This window comes from Myodes glareolus, chromosome 17, assembly GCF_982192425.1.
Source record: "Myodes glareolus chromosome 17, mMyoGla1.1, whole genome shotgun sequence".
Classification (NCBI taxonomy): Eukaryota; Metazoa; Chordata; class Mammalia; order Rodentia; family Cricetidae; genus Myodes; species Myodes glareolus.
In genome coordinates, this window is record NC_142042.1 from 68106367 (window position 1) to 68132073 (window position 25707).

A 25707-nucleotide genomic window follows, 5' to 3' on the forward strand; every position below is an offset into this window, starting at 1 on the left:
TTGTAGTAACATAAGACTTGCAAGGTAACAACAATAACAACAACAAAACAAACTACGAATCCCAGGAATCCCTGCGTCAAAGGACGGTTTCCGCTCAGTCTTTCTGCGCACCATTTACTCCACCTTTAGACTCCAGCTCCCACCATGCTTTGCACGGAGTTACTTGAGGCGGAGAATGGGTTGTTGTACAACTGTTCTCTGGGAATTGTAGTTCTTATGTTTGTGAGGCGAGTAGTAGGCGGAGTGACTCGGCGGCCATTAGCTGTGTGTAGTTTCCTGGCGCTAGGAGCTTAAGTGAAGCGGGAATTCTTACTCGGTGGAACTCAACCCTGGCCATGGGTTCCTGCCTAGGATAGCTCTAGAACACGGAGCTGGGGGCGCTTTTTGGTTCTCCGCCTTGCCCAGTGGTGGGGCCTACTAGGCCGCCGGGACATCCCGGGTCTCAAGTAGGCCTAGTCTGCGGGCAAGGGCATCCCAAAGGCGGGAGGCGCCATGTCTCTGGTTGCTTATGCCAGCAGCGATGAGAGTGAGCCGGATGAACCAGAGCCGGAGCCGGAGGAAGAGGACGTGGCGGCTCCTATGCCGGGGCCCACTTTAGGAGGCCTGTTCGCTTCTCTCCCCGCACCCAAGGGTCCGGCCTTGCTGCCCCCGCCCCCCCAGATGCTGGCCTCAGCCTTTCCCCCGCCGCTGTTGCTGCCCCCTCCCACCGGAGACCCCAGGCTGCAGCCTCCTCCACCTTTGCCCTTCGGCCTGGGTGGCTTCCCGCCACCTGCAGGAGTGAGCCCAGCTGAAGCTGCGGGAGTTGGGGAGGGGCTGGGGCTGCCATCGCCCCAAGGCCCTGGTCTCAGTCTGCCCCCAGCTGTGGGCAGTGTCGGACACCCCTTGGGGCTTCCCAAGCCAAAGAAGAGAACCGAGCCGGTGAGGATCGCGGCGCCGGAGCTGCAGAAGGGCGATGTGAGTATTAAGGGGGCACCGCAAGCCCCATTGGGTTTGAGTTTAGGGGTTGGGAGGGACTTGTGGCCATAATGGAGCTCTGTAAACTCATCCGTTGACTCAAGGCCTCTAGAATCCTCTTAGAAGGCGGTTAGTTCAGATGAACTTGTCAACTTTGGGAAGTTAGGGTATTGGCTATGGGGCATTTTGGAATCTGGGGCTAGCTTGCAGAAAGGGTTAAATGTCCTTGGCACTGACAGGCTAAGGTACGTGCATAGGGACACTTTCCCCTTTAGCGTCTTCATCTCAGGTTGGTCTCTCCTCTTCCCATATTGAGGTCAGGGTAAAACGTGGGCACCTGTAGTGACAGCTGATAGGACTTCAGTGCCCATGTTGAACATCCAGGACCAGCCTTTTCCTTTGCCCCATCCTTAAAATAATCAGGCTTGATGGTGGCTTGTTTTTGAGGGGAGTTAGAGAAGAAATGGAATATTTATTTATTTTGAGGCGGTTTCACTGTGTAGCCCACGCTTTCCTTGGATCACTGTGTAACCCAGGCCAGACTGGGCACCAGTTTGTGATTTTCTTGCTCCGTTGGATTAAAAGTATGCCACACAATCCTTGGTTTAGGAAATTGACGATAAGCCCCTCTCCTCCCGCAGTCTCACTGAGCTACAGCCCCAGCCCTATTTCCAATCTTTATTTTGAGAAATGGTCTTCCTAGATTGTCTATAATGACCTTGAATTTTGGATTATTCTGCTTCAGTCTCTCCTGTAGCTAGGATTCCAGTCTACACAACCAGGACTGGGAAACCCAGACTGGCTTCAGACTCCTGCATAGCTGAGGTTAGGTTCTCCCAGCTCCCCAGGGCTGCTGCTGCAGCCACACGTGCACCAGCCCAGCTGCTTATGCAGTTTATTCCCGTGCCTAGGCTGTGAGCGCGTTAGGCAAGCACTCTTCAACTGAACTACATCCCCAGCCTTAACATACTATTTACATATATGAGCTGGAAGCCAGTGTCCAAAATCTTATTGGACATTGAAACTGGATCTGTGTGAATCTGTTTCACCATTGACATATTGTCAAGGCTAGATGAATTTGTGGACATAAGGTATACTTTCTAGAATAGGTGACAGTCAAACTTATATTGTTTTGCATTTATGTATTTATTTAGACAGAGATCCTCGTCTCTGCCTCTTGAGTGCTAGGATTAAAGACATGTGCCACCATGCTTGACTTTATGTCTTTTTCTGATGTTTGAGCAGAAAAAGACATGGCCCCTTGGAAAGAAGACTTCCTTTGGTAAGGAAGGCAGTAAACTAGGGAGGAAAGTGTGAGAGTCCTTTGCTTTATACCTTTTGATCAATGAATTGGTCCATCCTGAGCTCCCTTTGCTAACTGCTTCTCTTTAGCTTCCTTTTTTTTTTCCTTCTTGGACTTTCGAGACAGGGTTTCTCTGTAGCTTTGGAGCCTGTCCTGGAACTCGCTGTGGACCAGGCTGGCCTTGAACTCACAGAGATCCGCCTGCCTCTGCCTCCCCAGTGCTGGGATTAAAGGCTTGCTCCACCACTGCCCCATCCATCTCTATGTTTTGCACTTGCGGTTCTTTCAGTTTCTCCCAGCACATGTCCAGTGCTCTCACCATTCTCTGTCAGGTCTTGGCTTCAAAGTTAACAAGCATGTCCTCAGTTAGCATTTCTAGCCTACCTAGTCACACTGCAGTTACCTGTCACATGCCCCTCCCTGTTTTTTTTTTTTTTTCTTTTTTTTTTCTCTGAGTCAGGGTCCCACTAAACTGGCCTGGAATTTGCTACATAGAACAAGTGTGGCCTTAAACTCAGAGATCCACCTGCCTCTGTCTTCTGAGTCCTGGGATCAAAGATGTGCATCGCCATTGCCTGGTGCTTAACCATTGCTCTGTAGCTGAACCACCACATGCATACTGTATATACTTAGCTTTCCCCCCCTCTAGCATGCAGACTCCTTGAAGGCAGAGCAAAGGTTACTTCTTTTTTTTTCTAATTTTTTCTTTTAAAGATTTATTTATTTATTATGCATAGTATTCTTTCTGCATATATATTTGCAGGCCAGAAGAGGGCACCAGCTCTCATTACAGAAGATTGTTGCTGGGAATTGATCTCAGGACCTCTGGAAGAGCAGCTAGTGCTCTTAACCTCTGAGCCATCTCTATGTTATTTTCCTTTCCCTTCTTCCTCTAAGCCCTTCCATATATACTCATATTGGTTCTCTTTCAAATTCATGGCCTCTTTTTTCATTAATTGTTGTTACATACATATATGTTTGTGAATATTCATACATATGAACTGCTCAAACTGTATGTTACTTTGTACATGTTTTAGGGTTTGACCATTTGGTACTGGAGAGTAAGACTTTCCTTTTTCCCCTTGGTGTTCCTAATTGCCTGCTGTTGTTTGTGTAGCGTGAGACCTGCTGCTCCTGCTCAGCTCACGTTCAGGCAGCCATGTTGGTTAATGGGCATAGGTTCTGAGGTTGCTAGGAAACACAATAGCATAGCTGCCCCTCTTCTGCCATATCTTCTGAGCCTTAGATGTAGGAGCTGTTTTGTAGATGTATCCATTGGGACTGGACTTCACAGCTCTGCATTTAGATTGGTTGTGGTTTTCTGTAGTGGTCTCTCTTCATCTGTTGTGAAAAGAAATTTCCTTGATGAGAGGGAACACTCTCTAAGTTTATTTTCTGAATGAATGACCTCAAATGAATTCTTTCTTCTTCTTCTTCTTCTTCTTCTTCTTCTTCTTCTTCTTCTTCTTCTTCTTCTTCTTCTTCTTCTTCTTTTTTTTTTGCTCTTTCTAGACAGGTTTTCTCTCTCTAGTCCTGCATTCTCCCAGAACTCTGTAGACCAGACCGGACTCAGACTCAAAGATCTGTCTGCCTCTGGCTTCTGAGTGTTGGGATTAAAATCATGCAATATACACCAGACTCAGCTACCTACCTGGTCTTGTGTTTTATGTGAGTGGGTGTTTTGCCTGATTGTGGTCTGTATACCCACATGCATGCAGTGTCCATAGAGAATAGAAGAGGACATGGAATCCCCAGAACTAGTTGTTAGTTCTGTGTGGGTGCTAGAAATTGAACCCCGATCCTCTGGAAGAGAAGCTAATGCTGTCAACTGTTGAGCCATCTCCCCACCTCTGTGTCTGGTTCCTAGAGCTCTGATTCTGAACCCCATGCTGTGCACATCGAGGGCTCTCAGTGCATGTTTGCAGGCTGTCTTAGGGTTTCTATTGCTATGGCGAGACACCATGACCAAGGCTGGCTTTTAGTTCAGAGGTTTAGTTCATTATCATTATGGCAGGAAGCATGGTGGCATGCAGGCAGACACGGTGCTGGAGAGGTAACAGAGTTCTGCATCTAGATCAGCAGGCATCAGGAAAAGAGTGAGACTCACTAGCCCTGGTTTGAGCTTCTGAGTCCTCAAAGCCCACCCCCAGTAATACACTTCCTCCAATAAAGCCACACCTGCTCTAGCCAGGCCACATCTCCTAGTGTTGCCACTCTCTATGAGCCGATGGGAGCCATTTTCTTTAAAAAACCCCACACAGGGATAAGCTCACTGCCTTAAAGAAAGAATTTTCTTAGAATTTGGTGCTTCTTACCTTTGCTGCAGGGGAAAGCTACCTACATCTTGTTTTTTATTTCCTTCTTTTTATAGAGCAGCTCAGAATAAACTGTAGTCTAGCCCTCATTCTAGTTTCCAGGCTAACCCAATTGTCTGTCATCATGGGGAGCAAGGGGAGAGGAGTGGCATGCAGAGGGACAGTCCAGTACCAACCTCACTCGTCTTTTCTTCTCTTTGGTTGTCATCCCTCCTTTCTCCCCCGCCCCCCCCCCCGTGTGTGTGTGTGTGTGTGAGAGAGAGAGAGAGAGAGAGAGAGAGAGGGGTTTTACTCTGTGCGTGGCCCAATTCCCAGTTATCCTTGAATTCAAGATCCTTTTGCCTCAATTTCCCTAGTGCTAGGATTACAGGTATGTGCCCACAAGCTCAGCTTCTCTCAGCTGTTGGCTTAAGTGGGAAATGATCCATGGAGTGGATGGTTGTTTTTCCCCCTTTCTTGCTTTTCTTGTTCTAATGAAATGTCATTGGTTGATTTCCTAGGCCCAGGGGATGAAGATACTGAAAAAGACAAACTTAGGATAACAAGTCAGTCAGTCTGTCTGTCTGTCTGTCTTTCTTTCTTTCTTTTTAAATCTTGTTTCCTTTTATTCATCCCCCTCCTCCCCAGACAGGGTTTTTCTGCAGCTTTAGAGCTTGTCCTGGAACTAGCTCTTGTAGACCAGGCTGGCCTCGAACTCACAGAGATCCACCTGCCTCTGCCTCCCAAGTGCTGGGATTAAAGGCGGGCACCACCACCGCCTGACTAGATAACAAGTCTTATTTCTTCTCATTTAATATTTTCTGGCACAAATAGACATTTTAGGGTTGGTTCCTTGTGGAGCATGGCACACATCTTTAATTTTCAGCACACAGGCTGTAGAAGCAGGTGCAGCTCGGTAGTTTCTAGCCAGCCTGTCTAGCCTAGGCTGTAAGCAGCTCCCTATGTAGCAGAGGATGATCTTCAACTTCTCTCCTCCTGCCTTCACCTCCTGGGTGCTGGGTATGGTTACTGATGTGCACACTCTCTGCTCCACCCACTTTGTGCTAGGCTCCTAACTTCGGTTTACCTAGAAGGAAACAGGTTTAGAGAACACCACATAGTTTTGAAGTGGTGACAGATGTTATATTTGAACCTTGATGTACTTTGCTCTGTCTTGGTATTTATTGAAAAGGTAAGGAGAAGGCCCATGGGTAGACAGAAATCAAAAAGGAAGACAAACAAGAAGTAAAATGGAGAAAACAAAATCCTAATGAAAGGGCAAATAAGAGACCAAAGAGTTAAAGAAGTTGATGAATCTAGCTAATGGGATAATAGTATAATTCATTTGGAGTCTAGCAAGGTGGGGTGTCTGTTCTTAACTTTGATTTCCTACTTGGCTCCTGGCCCTGATAGCTAGTGATTGCTTTTTGGAGAGTCTCTCAGAACCAGAGCCTGAAAAGATAAGAAGAATGCTGCCTGGGGAATGAGGCACTGATAGATGAGCAGATCCCACTGGACCTGCCTAATGGAACATGTCTGTTTCCGTTCTTGCTCAGCAGTCTAGGGCTGTGTATATTGTCACTCTTGGCAGCTAGGGAGGACAGTAGTGGCCACTGAGGTTTAGGTTCTTGTCAGGCTAAAAAGAAATATAATAATACCACACTCCCTGTCCTGGTCTTACTCAGTAGACCAGGCCGGCCTAGAACAGTGAGTTCTACACTGTGTAGTCCAGGTTGGCCTCCAGTTGTGTGATACTATTTCTGGGGCGATATAAACAAATGTCTCCTTACCCCAAATATACCGAAATATACTACCAAAGTCCAGCTTGATAAGTCATTGAGGCTATTGGGGGTTATAAGTACCAGAACTCAGAAGCAGTTGTGTCACTGAAAGTCCATCGTTGATGGCTCACAAAGCTGACTGCCCAGAGCAATCTGTGCTGTCTGCAATGTTTATATAGCCATGGGGATGGAGAAGGAACTTCCTGAAACTGTGAGCTCTTCTGTTTTGTTATTCAAGATAGGATTTCTCTGTGTAGACTATGTGTCCTGGAACTGATCATGGTGGGTTTAAAGACATGTGCCACCACCTCCAGATTCATTTATTTATGTATGAGTGCTCTATGTATGTATACTTTTATGCCAGTAAAGGGCGTCAGACTCCACTATAGATGGTTGTGAGCCACTGTGTGGGTGCTGGGAATTGAACTTAGGACCTCTGGAAGAGCAACCAGTGTCCTTAACCACTGAGCCATCTCTCCAGCCTATTTCTTCCTTTTTAAAAATCTAAGTTGTAGATATTAAATTCAGGTCCTCATGCTTGTATGGTGAGAACTTGATCTAAATTGTAGTATTTTTTACTATTTATATGAAGTTTTCTGCTCCTGTAGAAACATATGGTTCACTTATGGAAAACAAAGCTTTTGATATTTTTCTTCATTCCTCAGCACACAAGCATCAAATTAATTATGTCTTGATATTTTGTGCAGAGATGGGGAGCAGGGTTACGTGTTAAGCTGGCCTGATTTCTATCCCTGGAACCTGCATGGTGGAAGAAGAACCCTGATTTCCACAAGTTGTCCTCTGACTTCTACTCATACCCCCTAAAATAAAAATGTAAAAAAAAAAGAAAAAGAAAAAGTTAGTTTGAGTTACTCATTTGAATTTCATTAAAAAAAGTCATTAAACGAGCGAGGTCCAGCATGATGGCCCAGCACTTGACATCAAACTTGACAAGCGCATGTGTGCACACACACAAAAATACAAATAAATAAATGTAATACTTTTTTTTGCTATATGAAGCTGGGTGGTGGTACGCTTTAATCCCGGCACTCAGGAGGTAGAGCAGGTGGATATCTCAGTTCAAGGCCAGCCTGGACTACAGAGTGAGTTCCAGGACAGCCAGGCCTACACAGAGAAATCCTGCCTTGGAAAAGAACAACAAAATCACTATATGCAAGCCAGGTGTGTTGCTGCACACCTGTAACCCCAGTGTTGTGGAGGTGAAGGAGGGTTGGCAGGAATTCAAGCTCACCCTTGGCTAGATGCTGAGTTTAAAGCCTGTAACCCCAGTGTTTGGGAGGAGGAGAAGGAGGAGGAGGGTTGGGAGAGTTCAAACTCACCCTTGGCTAGATGCTGAACTTAAAGCCAGCCTGGATGACATGAGATTCTGTCTCAAACCAGAGAGGAGAAAAATCATTAAATGTATTTTGGCTTGGGATTAGAACAAAATTTTAAGCTAAGTTAGTTTTTTTTCCTCCCCATTCTATTTTGTGGGTGTGGGTGTTTTGCCTGCATGTATGTCTGTGCACCACATGAATATAGTGCCAGTGAGGGCCAGGGGAGGTTTGTGAGCCACCATGTGGGTGCTGGGAATCCAACCTGGGCCCTCTGGAAGAGTAACTAATGCTCTTAACTGCTGAGCCATTTTTCTAGCTCTCAAAAAATTCTAAAATAGCTCCAAACATACTTCTTCCACTTTATATTACATAATATGTGAAGCTATATTCATGAAATAGGGTCTTATGTAGCCCCTGGATGGCTTCAGACTCATTGTGTAGCCTAGGATGACCTTGAACTTCTGGTTCTCTTGCCTCTACCTCATGAGTGCTAAGAGTACTGACCTGCATGTACCACCGTGCCAGGTCTTAAAATTCATTGCTGACTGCTGGGCTGTGGTGGTACACGCCTCTAATCGCAGCACTCGGGAGGCAGAGTCAGGTGGATCTTTGTGAGTTCGAAGCCAGCCTGGTCTACAAGAGCTAGTTCCAGGACAGACTCCAAAGCTACAGAGAAACCCTGTCTCAAAAAACAGAAAACAAAACAAACAAACAAAAATTCAGTGCTGAGAATTAAATTTAGATCCTAGTACTTGGTAGTAGGTGCTCCACTAATGGAGCTGCATCCCTGGCCCTAGTACTGGTGACTATAATATCAAAGTATGGGTCAACCCTGAAAAAGTCTGAGATGCTCTACATTCTATTAGATATGCACTAATATGTATTGTATGGGTGTGGTGGTGCATACCTTTAATCTCAGCAGATGCAGGTAGGTGTCTATGAGTTTGAGTCTAGCTGATCTACATAGTGAGGTCCAGGCTAGCCAGGGCCATATGACATATGATAAGACACTGTCTTTAAAAAATAATAATAAAATAAAAGTACATAAAAAGCAAAACATAAAAATAAACAACAGCAACAGATAAAAATGCTAAAAGTAAACAAAATGCAGGCTGGAGAGATGGATCAGAGAGTAAGAGCACTGACTGATGAGGGGACCTAGTGATGAACGGATGCTTGAAAGAAATCCCACACTAGCTCAGAAATGAGAAATGGATATTTATTTAGGGGTAAGCTCACAAATCAGAATTCTCTGCTTGAACAGTGGACAGTGATCGAATCCCGCAATCCAACAATCTGAACGAGCAGCCGGTGAAAAGGAGGAAGAAAAAAAGGGGGCAGGTGGATGCAGATTCTGCATCCGCGTATATTGTCTAAGAGGCCATGCCCCGGTAGGCGGGTAACCACAAGCTACAAGCCTTCCTACAGCAGACTGCTCTTCCAGAGGTCTTGAGTTCAATTCCCAGCAACCACATGGTGGCTCACAACTATCTGTAATGAGATCTGGTGCCCTCTTCTGTCATGCAGGCACATATACAGGCAGAACATTGTATACATAATAAATAAATAAATAAATCTTAAAACAAAACAAAACCAAAAACCCAGGTACACTTTTTGGGAGGTAGAGGCAGGCAGACAGTCTACATAGAGGGTTCCATGCCAGGAAGGGATACATAATGAGACCCTATCTTAAAAAACAAAAGCATACAAAATCCACATTTCATTAGTCTCATTAGCATGCAGATTTGTATATCTTTAAAAAATAGTAAAATTAGCCAGTTGCATGCTGGGTGTGGTGGTGCATGTCTTTAATCCCAGCATTTAGGAGGCAGAGTTCGAGGCCAGCCTGGTCTACAAAGTGAGTTCCAGGACAGCCAAAGATACATAGAGAAACCCTATCTCAAAAAACAAAACAAACAAAAAATTAGCCAGTTGGTGGTGGTGCACTCCTTTAATCCCAGCACTCGGGAGACAGAAGCAGATGGATCTCAGTGAGTTCCAGGCCAGCCTGGTCTGCACAACAAGTTCCAGGACAGTCGGGGCTACACAGAGAAATCCCGACTTGAACTCCCCACCCCCAATAAAAACAAAACCAAACCAAAAAAAGACCCCAGAAGAAAGAAAAAGTGAAATTAAATGTAAGAAAAAGTTTTCTTTTAGATAGACGGCGTCTCACTGTGTACCCCTGGCTGGCTTGGAAATTGCTCTGTAGACCAGGATGGCCTTGAAGTCACAGAGATCTGCCTGCCTCCGCTGCCAGAGGTTGATATTAAAGGTGTATATCATGCCTGAACCAAACAATTGTTTTAAGATAAATTTCTTCATGGTTATTATCAGAAAGCATTTTATGTATGTGCTTTTTATATATTTATATACTCGGACCACATAAAATTTTCTCCAGCAAAAGAGGTCACAAGTGAAAAATGTTTAAGAAGCCCAACTCCATACTCACTATCCTGTATCCATTCAAACTAGGGCCTCATGTGCACTGAGCAAACACATTACTTCTGAGCTGCAGCACCAGCAGCACTGAATGTTACCTTCTTTCTTTGGTTGTTGGGACACTTCCTGTTAGTCTGGGGTCCGGTGCCCTCATGCCCAGAAGTGCTTTGAGTGGCAACTGAGCTTCTTTCCATGGTATACCACAGAGTCCCATGTTTGCTGCTACTTTTGGGGTCAGGTTGGTGAGGTTTGTGACAGGGACAGGAGGTGCAGGTGTGTATATTGTTTCATCATCTACTGGTACTGTGGTCTTTTGTGACTATGTTGTCTCTGAGCCTTGTTTGTTAATTGTTAGAGGCAAACAATCACTTATCGTTACCTGCCCCTCAAATATAAAACACTGACTTTGTAGTGGTTTAGGGGTTCAGTACCTATGTGTGTGCCTGCATTCGGTTGCTCCTACCTGGTAAGCCATCTCACCAGCATTCCATCTTACTTGAAACAGAGTCTCTCACTAAACCTAACAGCATTTTTGCTAGGCTGATTGGTTTGCAAGCTTCCAGGGTCTGCCTGTCTCTCTCCTTTCACAGTGCTCTCACTGGCTGAGGCGTCTCCCAGCCCCTTGATATAGTTTAGCTTCCTGGATGTTGTGTTTCTGGGAGTCTGTCGTAGTGATCTGTGTCACAATATAACATTCTTTTTTTTTTAAGATTTTTTTTATTATTATTATGTCCAGTGTTCTGTCTACATGTATGTCTGCACACCAGAAGAGGGCACCAGGTCTCATTATAGATGGTTGCTATTGAATTGAATCAGGACCTCTGGAAGAGCAGCACCCCTCCCCTCGGGATAACTTATGAAAGGACTCTCAGTAGAAGGTCGGAGAAGGATGTTTATGAGTAGTGAGCAATCATAGATCCAGGAGTAAAATGGCTTATTAGAGACGGCCAGTCACCGGGTGGTGGGGCACACCTTTAATCCCAGCTCTTGGGAGGCAGAGGCAGTTGGATCTTTGAGTTCGAGGCCAGTCCGGTCTACAAAGTGAGTTCCAGGACAGCCCAGCACTGTTACACAGAAATCCTGTCCTGAAAAATCGAAAGCAAAAAACCAAACCAAACAAAACAAAAAATCAAAACAACAACAACAAAAAAAGATATGGTCAGTCATGGGGCTGGAGAGATAACTCAGTGACTCAGCGCACTAAGTTTGAGGCCAGCCAGAACTACATAGATGCTGTATTTAAACATATATTTATTTAAAAATAAATAAAAACAAGCAAACTTCAGGTTGTCAGTATAGTGAGAACAGTATGTGACATTTAAGGAGAAATTGAATTTTTTTCTTACTGCTGATCTGGCCTTCACTTCTGTTAGCCTTAGGACAGTTTGCCTCCACCATCACAGTGGACACTGTGTCTCACAGGATCTAAGAAACGAGGGTGTGCTTTTACAAGGCCTGATGCTGTACCTGTAATCCCAGCACTTGGAAAGCTGAATCATGAGGATTACAGAGAGTTCAATGCCAGTTAGGGCTGCAGAGTGAAATGTTATCTCCAAAAAACAACAGTTAAAAACCCCACAAACAAAAGGCATGGTCTTCTGTTGCCCTAGTGCTGCCAGTAGACCTGTTACAGCAGGTGCTTTAGTTTAGATGTGCCCATGACTCCATGCTAGCCCACAGGGTTATGTGCTGGGGGGTTCCTAGGCTCTCCAGGGTCAGAAGAAGTCGGGGTGAGGGTGGGAGGGATGGGAGTGGATGGGTAGGCTGGAATGGGGATTGAAGAAAGAAAAGGTTGAACATACCCAGATGGTGGTGTTCACATCTTTTTCTTGGTTGAGTGTGTCATTATGGAGAGTCCGAGAATGACAACCCCAGAGTTCTGCTAGGAACCTTGGTTTGTGTGCATTTCTATCGACAGTAGCCCATGCAGTCTCAGCACCACTGTGACAGGGAGAGTAGTATTCCCGCTCGCCTTGGGAGAATGAGTAGCCACAGGCTGACAGAAAACCTGTGTTCTGATTTGTGCTGTTCCCTCTGAGATCCAATGGCACTTTAGTGTGGTTCTCAGACTTGCACACTGTCAGTATGGTGTTACTTTCCAAACATAAAAGCCAAAACTGGTTCAGGTTCTGTACTGTCCTCGCCACAGTGTGACTTCTCTGAGCCTTGCTTTCCTTACTTATAAAATCGGAATTATAAAGCTATCTTGAGATGCTACTGGAAGGGCTTTGGCTCAGTTGATAGAGTACTTCTGAGGCTGCAAATAGAGGCCTGGGTTTGATTCCTAGCACCACAGAGCTGTAATCCCAGCACTATGGATGTGGAAGCAGGAGGATCAGAAATTCAGGGCCATCCTTGACTACTTAGGGAATTTAAGGGCATCAAGTAATCACCACGGGATGGTGGCAAACACCTTTAATCCCAGCACTCGGGAAGCAGAGTAAGCAGATCTCAATGAGTCTGAGGCCAACCTGGTCTACAGAGTGAATTCCAGAACAGCCAGGGCTAACACAGAGAAACCCTGACTTGAAAAACAAAAAAACAAAATAAAACAAAAACCAAAAAGTCACTGGGAATAGGCACTTGGTCAGTGGTGGATCTCTTCTTTGCTACCTTTTATTTTTCACATTTAGGTCTAAGACAGACTCCCTTTTAAGTATTTTTTGTTGTTGTTATTTTTAATGTTATAATAGCAGTTAGCAATCAAATCAGTGCTTCTTTGATTGCCAGGTGGTGGTTCAGTGTAAGATATAGCCATTGTCAGAATAAAGACAGAAACACGTGGAAAAATGTCTTATTTACACAGAAAGTGCTAGTGAACAAGTTGGTATGATGTCACTGCAGACAGGAGTGACATGGGGTCACAGTGCAGAAGGCTCCTTGGTATCACACGATAAGTATGTGGAGGTCAGAGGACAACTTCACAACCTTGTGATACTGTTCTCTCCATCTTTACATAAGTTTTGGGGATCAAGCTTAGATTGTTGGATTTGTTTAACAAGCACCTTTCCTGACTGAGCCATCTCACTGCCCGTAGTTTAAACTGTATTCTGGACCTGATGAGACGGATCAGCAGGCAAAGTGCTTGCTTCCATCCCTGGAGCCTGGAGCCAGCTCTTGAGAGTTGTGTTCACCTCTGCACAGTGACTGTGGCATGTGTGTCCCGAATTAATAATAAATAATTAAACATGTTCATTTATTGGTATGTGTATGTATGTGTCAGTGTGTGCACGTCAGAGTTCTCTGTTCTGTTGAGGAAGTGTCTTTTGTTTTGCTGCTGCACAGTGTACTCCATCCTGGAAGCTTCAGACCAATTATTTTGTCTCCATTCTTGCTGTAGGAATGCAGCAATAGTACAGATGTGTACTATTGTATCTGGCTTTCATTTTGTTGTTTGTTTTTTGTTTTTGTTTTTTTTTTTTTTTTTGAGATAGGTTTCTCTGTGTAGAGAGGCTGCTCTGGAACTAGCTCTTGTAGACCATGCTGGCCTGGATCTCACAGCGATACACCTGCCTCTGCCTCCTGCGTACTAGGATTAAAGGTGTGCGCCCCCACTGCCCAGCAAAGGTTTTGTTTTTGTTTTGTTTTGAGACCAGGTCTTACTATGTAGCTCTGGCTGGACTGAAACTTGTTATGTCAATCAGGCCAGCCAAGAACTTACCTCTGCCTTATGAGAACTGAGATTGAAGGTGTGCGCCACACTTGGCAAAAAGCTCAGGCGGGTCTTTTCAGTGTGACCCAGTTCTGTTGAATCCAAAGTTCACATTAGTGGCCTCCTTTCTCAGCCAGGATCTCCCAGCCATCATTTGCCTGTCTTCCCAGCCAGGAATGATGGTGTCTGGCAGGCAATAGATCATACTTGGAGAGGGAATGAATTTCTCCAATGATTTTGACTGTTAATACCTAATAGAGAGGTAGTTAACACACCGTTCAATCCCACTGGAGCTCCCCAGCTGTGATGGTCATGTAGTCTATGTAAATAGTTTTAAAAGGGAGGCTGAGGTTGGCTGAGACTGTGGGCCAACTCCTCTTCGTCTTCTAGTGGATGCATTTATAAGAACAGTCATAGCATTTCTTTGTACCCAGGACCAAATGGAGGAAATAGTCTCAGTTTAACAGAGTAGAAACCAAGGCAATCAAGATATATTCATCCTCTGTAGCTGTGTAGTACCCAGGGAGAGCACTGTTGCTTGGCTAGGGCTATAGGGGCTACAGCTCTGCAGAGGTGGGCACACACATAATGGGCTCTGTCCAGTCTTCTATGGATGTTTGTGGAGTGTGTTTCTTCTACTGTTCTAAAACAGTTATGCTTTATTCTGGTTCTTTTTCTCTTAGTCAGATTCTGAGGAAGATGAACCTGCAAAGAAGAAAATTGTCCTGCAGGTAAGCTTGGTGTACCATAGCTCTTCCTTCTCTTTCTTTTTCTTTTTTTTTTTTTTAATATTTATTTATTTATTATGTATACAATATTCTTTCTGTCTCTGTATATGCCTGCAGGCCAGAAGAGGGCGCCAGACCTCATTACGGATGGTTGTGAGCTACCATGTGGTTGCTGGGAATTGAACTCAGGACCTTTGGAAGAGCAGGCAATGCTCTTAACCACTGAGCCACCTCTCCAGCCCCCTTCTCTTTCTTTATTGTTTTCAGAAAGATAGGACTTAATTGCCCAAAGGTTTTCATTTGAGGGCTAGCATGTTTGCAGGTATTTGAGGACTGTTTTAGTCTGACTTTGGTTTCCAATGTAGCTTTGAGTTAGATGCACCAATCTTTTTCTCATTTCTTCCTGGCATTAGCAATGGAGTTGACTTTTCTGGAAGGACAGGTAATGGTAGGAACAGGAACTGTAACTTAATTCAGTCCATTATGTTTCGGGTAGAAGGATTGTTTAGAGAGGGTGTAAGTAGGGTGATGAGATGATAATAGGGAACATCTGTGTTGTGTTTCTAACCTGGAGATGGATACTCAGACAGCACTTACTTTGTACCAGGTACCATTCTAAATGCTTTACCTGTGTCTAGCTAATTCCTTTTTCAACCATAGGGCCTAAATTCTAAGTTATGATTATTCTAGTTAAGTGAAGAAACTGAGGAATTTGCCCAAAGTTGACAGCTAATGTGGATGGAGCTGGGCTTACAACTATATCTGATGTGCTGACTCCAGAGTTCAAGTCTGGCCCTGGAGAGTCTAAGTAGCAGTTGTACTTGACTGCTTCTCTGCAGTCAAAACCAGAAGTCTCAGCTGCGTGACCTCCCTGCTGTTTGTTCATTACCGCTCATCTCAGCACCTTTACTCTGCTCTGAGTGTCTTCCAGTCGCCTTTACACTCGGTGTGTGTACACTGTTGGATTTCATGTTGTTCTTATATATTGGGGGAAGAGTGGTTGTCTTGGAATTCACATATGCAGTGTTGAAGCTGTCCTTTTTCTTCACTTTGTTAAGGTGTCACTTCTAGTTTTGGCAGGTCTTAGGACAGGGTCACGTGGAAGACAAAAGGACTTGCTGTGAGGGTAGTGTGTGTGTGTTGATAGTGAGTGCTGAGGGAAGAGCCACCAAAGAAGCCAGTGTGATTAGATCAAATGAGGCCAGTGATCCGCTTGTCTCCAGGCTTTCTTACTTGAAAGGCACTCCACAAGTAAAGAGCTGTCTTTCAGGTGGTGGAGAAAGATGAGCACTAAGAGATGACCCGTGAAAGCAGAGTGGGAACCTGGCCCTGCGGAGGGATGTAGCTGTGATCCCAGATGGTGCTGAGAAGTTGAACTCTTCTAAGATGGCCTAAGCAGTACTTTCTGCCACCCCCAGCGCCTCCCTCTGATGGTGTAAACTTAGAGAGCCAGGAAGAACACCTCTCCTGCCTGGCCTGCTTGCCTCAGAAGTCCTGTTTAGCTCTTTCTGGGCAGTTCGTGACTGAGAAGATGTCCTGGTGCTCCAGGACAGTGATACAGTGACCTTATTCCACTCTCCTTTTCCTATTGATACCTCCCTACTCCTAGGGCGGACCAGCTTCAGTGTACAGAAAGTAGAGTCCTAGCAATTCTATGGTTGGGTGGGGCCAATTAGTGCACAAAGCGATAAACTAAGTGCTTGACTCTGGCATTAGCCAGTTGAGGTACCACATGCAGAGGGCTTTCCTTGCGTGGGTTGGCAGAGGGAGCTTTTAGCAATAGGTCCAGATGTCTCTTGAGCAGAATCTGTTCAAAGGAGGGAGAAGTTGAGTTTCAGGTTTTTTTTTAAGATTTATATTTGTTTTATGTGTATGAGTGTTTGTCTGCATGTATATACATTTGTACCACACATGTGCTTGGTGCCTGCCAAGGTCAGAAGAGGGTATAAGAGTCCCTGGAACTGGGGAACTGTGAGCTGCAGTATAGGTGCTGGAACTAAGTCCTGGTTGCCTGGAAGATGAACTAGTGCCCTTGATCCCCTGCGTCATTTCTCTGGCCCTGAGACTTAGGTTTTTAAGGAGAAGGGATAATGTGAGACCGAGGGCACAGTGTTTGCTGAAGATGTAAAATTGGGGTAGGATCTCTAGCAGTTAATTGTGGAACTAGGCTGGACAGAGCTGAGACAGGATATCGCCTCTCATTGTGGAAAGAACAACTATAGTAAGTCCTTGAGGTGGGGGGGGGGGACTGAGTGCATGGAGGTAACAAAGCCTCAAGGGGCTTTGAGGCTTTCAGGAGAAGCACAGAACTATATGATCCTGTTTGTCATTGTTGCTAGTACATAATATAAAGTCTCACTTGTCTTTCTTCCCTCTTATTCCAAACCTGGGCTCACTAGGGATCCGGCGAGGGGACTGGTTTGTCTGCCTTGCTTCCCCAACCTAAAAACCTGACTGTGAAAGAGACTAACAGGTTGCTCCTGCCCCATGCCTTCTCCCGGAAACCCTCAGATGTCTCCTCGGATGCTAAGCCCTCTAGACTGGCTTCTAAGACCAAGCCTGCCTCACTGGCTCCTGTTTTGGGCACCACAACGACCACTCCATCACCTTCTGCCATCAAGGCTGCTGCCAAGAGTGCTGCCCTGCAGGTGACGAAGCAGATCACACAGGAGGATGACGACAGTGATGAGGAAGTTGCTCCTGAGAACTTTTTCTCCCTCCCTGACAAGGCTGAACCACCTGGAGTTGAGCCTTACCCTTACCCTGTCCCCACTGTCCCTGAAGAGCTGCCTCCAGGCACAGAACCAGAGCCAGCTTTCCAGGACGATGCAGCCAATGCTCCCCTTGAATTTAAGATGGCAGCGGGGTCAAGTGTGGCCCCCTGGATGCCGAAGCCTGGGGATGACTATAGCTACAATCAGTTTTCCACGTATGGCGATGCCAATGCCGCTGGTGCTTATTATCAGGTGGGTGAGGACACAGAAGGCAGATGGTGCTGAAGGAGAATTTGAACCAGTGAAATGACCTGTGTGTCACTTAGCTTGGTTTTCTTATACTACTAGGTCTTAAAATACACCACTTTTATTTTGAACCTTATGGAATTTAAATTGTCCAAGTATTTGGGAGTCTGATAAGGTGACTCATGTCATACTCATGTCATATCATATCTGCATGATAGCTTTCTGTCACTGTGATAGAAATCCTTAGGTATGTGTTAGAGAAGAGTATTTTGGCTCGGGGTCTCAGTCCAAGGTTTCTTTGCTCTATTGCTTTTGGGCATGTGGGCATATATCTGCTCCATTACTTTTGTGCAGTGTCTCATGAGACTGCAGCAGAGGAAGCTCTCAGCTTATGCAGGCAGCTAGAGAGAAGGGGCCAGGATCCCAGTGTTTCCTACAATGTCACACTGCTGATGTCCTTTCTTCCAATAAGCTCTCTCTCTTTTCTTTCTTTCTTTCTTTTTTTCTTTGTTTGTTTGTTTTTTGGTTTTTCGAGCAGGATTTTGCTGTAGTTTTAGAGCCTGTCCTGGAACTAGCTCTGTAGACCAGACTGGCCTTAACTCACAGAGATCCGCCTGCCTCTGCCTCCCGAGTGCTGGGATGTGTGCCACCACCACCGGGCTTCCAGTAAGCTCCACTTCTTAAAGGTCCCACCGCTTCCTCGTAGTACCACAGGCTGGTGAATAAACCTTTAACGCATGGTTCAGCAGAATATACTTAACTTAAATCATAACATTTTAAAAACAGAAGCTTATGGTGGGAGATGGTGGGAGATTTAAGAAAGTAGGAGAGGAATGGTCTCTAATCTTAGAACTAAGAGATACGTCTTTGAATGTGGGTATTGAGGAAGAGGAAAGTTGGGTGTCAGTTTCTGAGTAGCAATTACTGTCACATAAAGGAGCCTAGGAGCAGAGGGAAAGTAACTGGTCAAGGCAGAACAGGCACCCTGTAGCTCTCCTAGCTAGTCAGATACAATGCCAAGATGGCCTCTGGTTTTTTATCCTTAACTTAGGTGGTGACTTATATCTTATCTCATTGGTAGACGCTCAGCTTCACACTCTGACATGATTAGCTAATCATCGAGAAGAGAAGAGAAGGGGAGATTCAGGGCCTATGGGCCCTTGTGGGACTAGCTACCATTGATAGGAAAAAATAAAAATTTTCACAGTGGATATTTTCCTTTCCCTTTTTTCTTCATTCTCTTCTCCCTTCCTCTCCTGTCCTATCAAATCGGAGTTCAGATTCTCCTGCCTCAACCTCTCCGGTGCTGTACACTACCACACCCAGCTTTGCTCTGGGTTTTTTGTTTGTTTCTTTGTTAGTTATTTGTTATATATTTGTTATATATATGTGTTGTTTGTTATATATATTTGAGCTATATATTTTTCTTCGCTTGCTTTGGGTTTTTGTGTTCTACTTTTTGTGTGATAAATATGAATCATGTTTTCCACTTAGCTCATTATAAGATGCATGTTCTTAGGAGCCTTCTAGGCATAGGACAGTACAGAGAACTCGAGTGTATTGGTGCACTGAAGAGGAGGCGGGGGAGTTAGGGCTACATGGTATTATGACTATCTCAGAAACAAGCTGTTGCTAGGCACAGGGACCAGCTTGCCTTTGTCTCCACCTGGTCTTCCTCTGGGCTCTGCATTCATGTCTGAGGGGAACCACCACATTCATAAAGTACTCGTCTCTTATAAAATTTTTGTAGTATCTTATTTTTATTTATTTTTCGGACAGGGTCTCACTATGTAGTTCTGGCTGTCCTGGGATTTACTACATAGATCAGAGTGGTCTTTAACTCACAAGAGATCTGCCTACCTTTGCCTCCTGAGTATTGTGATTAAAGGCGTATGCCACCATGCACAGCAACAAGTAGCTCATGGTGCATGTTTGTACCTCTTCTGACTGTAGGATCACACCATATAGGCAGTCGGTGAAACTGTCCAGTGGGTGGGAGGGGATAGAATGCCCTGAGGTGGTGCAGCTCCTGATCTGATAGTGCTGGAAGGCCTGGCCAAGGGTGCTGGAGAGATGAGGTGTAAGTTATCTTGAGAAGTAGCTAAGGGATCAGGGCACAGCAGGAGAGAATGTGCATTCTTTGTCTCTTTAAACCCCCCCCCCCCCCGCCCCAAAATGTCCCTCTGCCTGGATGGTGCAGATGAGGGAGCTTCTGGGACTGTTGGTGAGCCAGAGGGTAGGTCCTTGGGTCTCTGCTGGTTCATCTAAGGGGCTTTGGTGTGGGAATCCCTTCTGCTTTTTCCATACAGTTTGCTTTATTTTGTCTCCGTTATGCCTTCAGTTCTGCGTTTTCTGTTTTGGTTATAGGATTATTACAGTGGTGGCTACTATCCTGCACCGGACCCGGCTCTGGTCCCTCCCCAAGAAATTGCCCCAGATGCCTCCTTCATTGATGATGAAGCAGTGAGTTAACAAAATGTATTAGTTACTTCTCTGTTGCTGTGAGAAAATACCATGGCCAAAAGCAACCTAGAGAAGGATTTTTTGGGCTTATAGTTCCAAAGGGGTGGGAAACCGTCCTGGTGGAGGGCATGGAATCAAGCAGCAGACATGGCATAGGGATAGGCAGGAAGTTCAGAATTCAGATCTCCATTCACACACAGGAAACAGAGAACAGAGAAAGCTATTGGAAGTGGGGGCAAGGCTGTAAACTCTTAGAGTTTACCCATTGTTCCAGTGAGACTGGACTATCTCCCCAATGAGCTCCACCAGCTAGGGACCATGTTCAAATACCTGAGCCTATGGGAGACACAGCCAAAATGACTTTTTATTTTCTGTGCTGGGGATCAAACCTAAGACCTTGTGTCTGCTAGACAACAGTGGACTACTGAGCCCACATTACACTTAAGATTTATTTTATCTTTAGTTACGTATATGTTTGTGTATCAACATCAAGATATATGCACATAAGTGCAGGTAGCTACAGAGACCAGAGGAGTCAGTGCCCTCAGGAGCTAAAGTGAAGGCAGTTGTGAGCTGATGTGGGTGTTGGGAACTAAATTCAGATCTTCTGCAAGAGCAGATCTCACTCTTAACAGAGACGTCTCTCCAGCCCTACAAATGACCATTTTTGACACCAGATTTCAAAACTGAAGCTAAAGGAAACTTTTGTTATTTAGTTTCATTTGTTTTTTGAGACGGTGTTACTATGTAGCCACGCTGGTTTTGAATTTGCAGGCTTCTTGTTCTCAGTTTCTGACTGCTGGGATTGTAGGGAGTTTATTGTTATTAATTAATTAATTTTTGTTTGTTTTAAGACAGGGTTTCTTTGTGTAGCCTTGACTGTTCTAGATCTAGTTCTGGAACTGGAGAGATGGCTCAGTGGTTAAGAGCACTGACTGCTCTTCCAGAGGTCCTGAGTTCAATTCCCAGCAACCACATGGCGGCTCACAACCATCTATAGTAGAATCTGATGTCCTCTACTGGCATAAAGTTGTACATGCAGATAGAGCACTCATACATAAAATAAATAAATAAATCTTTAAAAAAAAGAAAGAAGGAAAGAAAGAAAGGAAAAAAGAAAAGAACTTGCTCTGTAGCCCAGGCTGGGCTCAAACTCTCACAGAGATCCACCTGCCTCTGCCTTCCAAGTGCTGGGGTTAAAGGTGTGCGCCACCACAGCCTGGCCTACCCTCAATTCTTAGTTTAAAAAATGTAGTCCTATCCTTTGGTAGACTGAGGCATGATAATTTGAGTTTGAAGCCATCATGGTTGTGTCCAGAAACAAAAAGGAAGAAGGCTCTGATAGACCTTTCAGGCAGTGTTGCTATCTAGTTTTTATTTCTGGATCTCCACAAATACTCTTGGCCACCATGACTCTGACTCCAAGAGACCTCTTGAGAAGCAGCCCATGTCACCTGGCATCATGGAAGTTTGGTAGATGGTGGGGTGGAAAAGGGAGTATTTCACGAAGAGAAGCCATGGGCACAGTGTCTGGCAGTCCCAGCGCTGCTCTGGAGCAGTGGTTCTTGGTTCTCAACCCTCCTAACGCTGCGACTCTTTAATATAATACAGTTCCTCATGTTGTAGTGATCTTCAGCATAAAATTATTTTGTTGCTACTTCGTAAGTGTATTTTGCTACTGTTATGACTTGTGATGTAAATATCTGATATGCAGGCTATGTGATACATGACTCCAAAGCTGAGAACTGCTGCTCTGAATCCTTAGCAGTGTCTCCTGCTCTCCTTACCCACATTCCAGATCCTGCAGTTCTGCTTTTAATTAATTAATTAATTGATTGATTGAGTCCTTACTCACTTATTTGTTTGTTCATTTATTTATTTATTCGTTCATTCAATTAATTAATTAATTGCAGTTTAAGCGGCTGCAGGGCAAGAGGAACCGAGGGAGGGAAGAAATCAACTTTGTGGAGATCAAAGGTGATGACCAACTCAGTGGGGCACAGCAGTGGATGACCAAGTCATTGACAGAAGAGAAAACCATGAAGTCCTTCAGCAAAGTAAGTGTGAAAGACTATTTGGGTGGCCTACGTGGAAGGTCATAAGGTGGTCTTCTATAGGTCTGTCTGACCTATTGTTACTTGACACAGCCTTAGCAGATATCGTTGCCCCAGGTAGTGGAGTATACACCACATTTCATGGGAACAGCTGCCTTCCAGAACTTTATAGAATTCAGCTGCTGGGACAGTGTGTGATTCTTCCCACTGGTCGGAATCTACAGTTGCTTGCCTGTATCCCCACCAGTTTCCATCTGTTAATCTGGCAGCTGGCTCAGCCTATCTTTGGGGAGTGGGAGCAGCAGATCTCCAGAGGTTCTAGGCCTTGGCTCCCAGGCATATTGCTCATCTCTTTGCCAATGTCCTCATAGTTACTGTAGCTGACTGCTCTCTCTGAATGCTCTTCTTCCTGTTTCCCACACCACGGCTTTCCTTGCGCTCATTTTCTTCAGTCAGAATGGTGACTGTGTCTTCACTTAGCAGCTGAGCACAGCAAGTGTGAACACTTACGAGCTGGCCATGGGTGGGGGTGGCTGAATATGAGCTCCGTGCCAGCAACACCAAGGTCAAGAATTTTACCCCCCCCCCATTAGATTTTTCTCTGTTCTCTGGTCACAGATGGCCATCCAGGCCCCATCATTTGTTTTAACTGTTGGCGGTCATACAGGGTAGAGCGAAGAATTGTGGTTAGAGCAGCCGAGATCTATCACTGTTTACTGGAAAAACCACTTAGGAGAAAGGGCTCTGCTAACTTGGGCTTGAGAGGCAGCATCACACAAGTAGCTGCTGGTGTGAGTGTTCACTGTGGAATGGACTGAGTCTTTTATGTATATCATCTTTAATTGTAACATGTAATGACATTCAGTAGTAACAAGCAATTAGAATCTGGTCTTTTTCTAATTCCTGGTTTTTGTCCCATCTCATTTTGTTGAGCTTGCTTTTTGAAAGAGAAGATACAGTCCTTATCCCCAAGAAGTTGACAGCATAGTTGGGAAGAGATTTAAGGACACTTGAGTGTAAATGATTACAGTGCAAATTGATTACATAAGTGCTGAGGAGACTCTGGGGAGGAGTTTTTGAGAGTTGGGTGGGGCTGGCGAGGAAGCATCTAGCTTGAGACAGCTCTGGCAGAAGACAGAAAAACCACACAGTGAAAGCTCAGACCAGTATAGATTTTGACAGTAAATCGTTTGCATCAAAGTGTGGTTTGGAGTGAGCTGTAGTTACTGGTGGAGGCTGGAAGATGGATGGAGGGAGAGTGAGACTGTGAACTTTGTCATCTCAGGGAAGTGGTTGACATATCCTAGGACAAGACAGCGTTTCAACTGAAGGGAGGGCTTAGCCAGACTGGAGAGAAGGGGACAGAAATGATGAGGGTTTAAGGGGCAGATGGATGGAGGGATAGTACAGAGGTCTTGAGGAGGTTGGCAGATCACATACCCATGGCATGAAAGCTGTCCTGACTTACTGCAGGCCAGTGTCCACAGGCAGAGCTAGAGCTGGAGCTCGAGGTACAGTTGGGCTGTCAGAGAGACAGAGTAACCCAAGTCTTGACCTCAGAGTTCAGCCATTCAGTTGGGGAATTAACAGGCTGTTTCTAGCAAGTATTCTCATTTTAGATTTGGTTTTCATGATGGCACTAATAGAATGTCTGTTTTGCTTATATAAGCATAGAAGCAACTCCACGTTGACTTTTCTCCCCAAAGATTTGGGCTCTATGTTTAGCGGCTCAGCTCTTCAGTCTTACACTACCCAGGCACATGAGACTATGTTTTTTGTTTTTTTGTTCTTGTTTTCCCTTGTAGAAGAAAGGTGAACAGCCAACTGGCCAGCAGCGGAGGAAACACCAGATCACATATCTGATTCATCAGGTGAGGATGCTCAGGGCTCCACTTACAGGATCTGTTTAAACCTGGGGATGAGTAGTAGAGCCAGGGCCAGGCTCCCTTTTGGTAGACAGTCTTTCTTGTTCTCCTTGTGGCCACTAGGGGGAGGCTGTGTTCTTAGTGTCATTCCCTCTGCCTCTGGTACAGGAGATTTGAGAACCCTTGTTATGTACGAGGAAAGTGACATGGTTTATTATAGGATTCTTTTGACTTTTCTGAGACAGTTTCAAGCATCCCAGGCTATCGCCCAGGATGGCTTTGAACTTTTGATTCTCTTGGGTCTACCTCCTGAGTGCCAAGATTTACAGGCATGTACCTTTGTCTGATTTGTAAAGATAGAGCTCAGTGCTTCCTGCAGGAACTCTACCAACCGAGCTTCATCCCCACTATTAAAATTGTTTAATACACTTATTTTGTGTGTGTGTGTGTGTGTGTGTGAGAGAGAGAGAGAGAGAGAGAGAACATGTGTATGTACTTACGTGTGTGCCACACATGTCATAGGAGGTTAAGACAAATTTTACTTGTTTTCTTTGTCTACCATGCAGGTCCCAGGGATTGAATTCAGTCATCAGGGTTGGTGGCAGGCATCTCTACCCACTGAGCCATCTTGTCAGCCCCCCAACCTCCCAGCAGGCTTTTCCAATAACAACTTTACCTGTTTTATTTTAAATAAATAAAAGACTGGGTCTAGGCTGTACAGTGGTACAGTGTGTGTGATCCTGGGTCTCGGCTGTACAGTGGTACAGTGTGTGTGATCCTGGGTCTCGGCTGTACAGTGGTACAGTGTGTGTGATCCTGGGTCTCGGCTGTACAGTGGTACAGTGTGTGTGATCCTGGGTCTAGGCTGTACAGTGGTACAGTGTGTGTGATCCTGGGTCTAGGCTGTACAGTGGTACAGTGTGTGTGATCCTGGGTCTAGGCTGTACAGTGGTACAGTGTGTGTGATCCTGGGTCTCGGCTGTACAGTGGTACAGTGTGTGTGATCCTGGGTCTAGGCTGTACAGTGGTACAGTGTGTGTGATCCTCGTCATTCTGTCAGGAAGTCAGGCTGCTCACAGTGATCCCTCTCCCCCTTCTGTGTTCCCAGGCTAAGGAGCGGGAGCTGGAGCTCAAGAACACATGGTCAGAGAACAAGCTCAGTCGCCGGCAGACCCAAGCCAAATACGGATTCTAGGGCTCAGGAACTGATGGCTCAGAATCTCCTGTCGGCCCTGTTGGCCCAGCCCCCAGCTTCACCTCCAAGACCCCAGCTGCTCTAAGTCCAGGACCTCCACCTTGAGGACCCAGCCCTCACCTCTGGGAGAGATTTTTCTTAACAAGTTAGAAGTCCAGCTCCTTTCTGTGCTGGGCTGGAGAGACTCAAGTGTTTCCCCAAAGGCCCAGAATTCTCGGGTGGGAGTTTTGCTCCCTGTCAGTGTGATGAGATGTTGAACTGTCCCACAATTTTTTTTTTTTTTTAAAACCAGGGATGTCTGTTAAAATAAAACATTGAGTGTGACAGATGCGCCTGTGCTGTGGCTGGGTCTCCGTGTTGAGCTTGCGCACAGGCCCGAGCCAAGCGCCCGAGCGGCTCATCCTTGCTTTGCTTTTTATCCTTGTCCTGTGGCCGTGGCCACCCCAGTTGTTGGCAGTTTTCCCCGGGGCGGGATGATTATCAGGTGTGGAGATGGGCGTGGTGCTGCACACCTGTAATCTCAGCATTCAGGAGGCTGAGGTAGAAGGGTTATGATTTCAAGACCAGCCTGAGCTACAGTAGCAAGACTCTACTTTTTAAAAAAAACAAAGAACAAGGGACGGTGATGTATGTCAAGTGACACCTGGTAGTGCGAGGCGTGAAGCAGCACCTGCTCCCA

At 45.4% G+C, this 25707-nt stretch overlaps 1 protein-coding gene across 1 annotated transcript; it reads left to right on the forward strand.

Annotated features, from left to right (window-relative positions):
• Window positions 1-217: 217 nt before the first annotated feature.
• Prcc (proline rich mitotic checkpoint control factor) lies at window positions 218-25354 on the forward strand. The gene is made up of 7 exons (XM_048453996.3): window positions 218-954; window positions 14447-14494; window positions 16891-17457; window positions 19819-19914; window positions 21828-21971; window positions 23774-23839; window positions 24942-25354. The coding sequence occupies exons 1-7, from the start codon at window positions 493-495 to the stop codon at window positions 25026-25028; spliced, it is 1470 nt and encodes a 489-aa protein (XP_048309953.1). The 5' UTR covers window positions 218-492; the 3' UTR covers window positions 25029-25354.
• The last annotated feature ends 353 nt before the right edge of the window (window positions 25355-25707 follow it).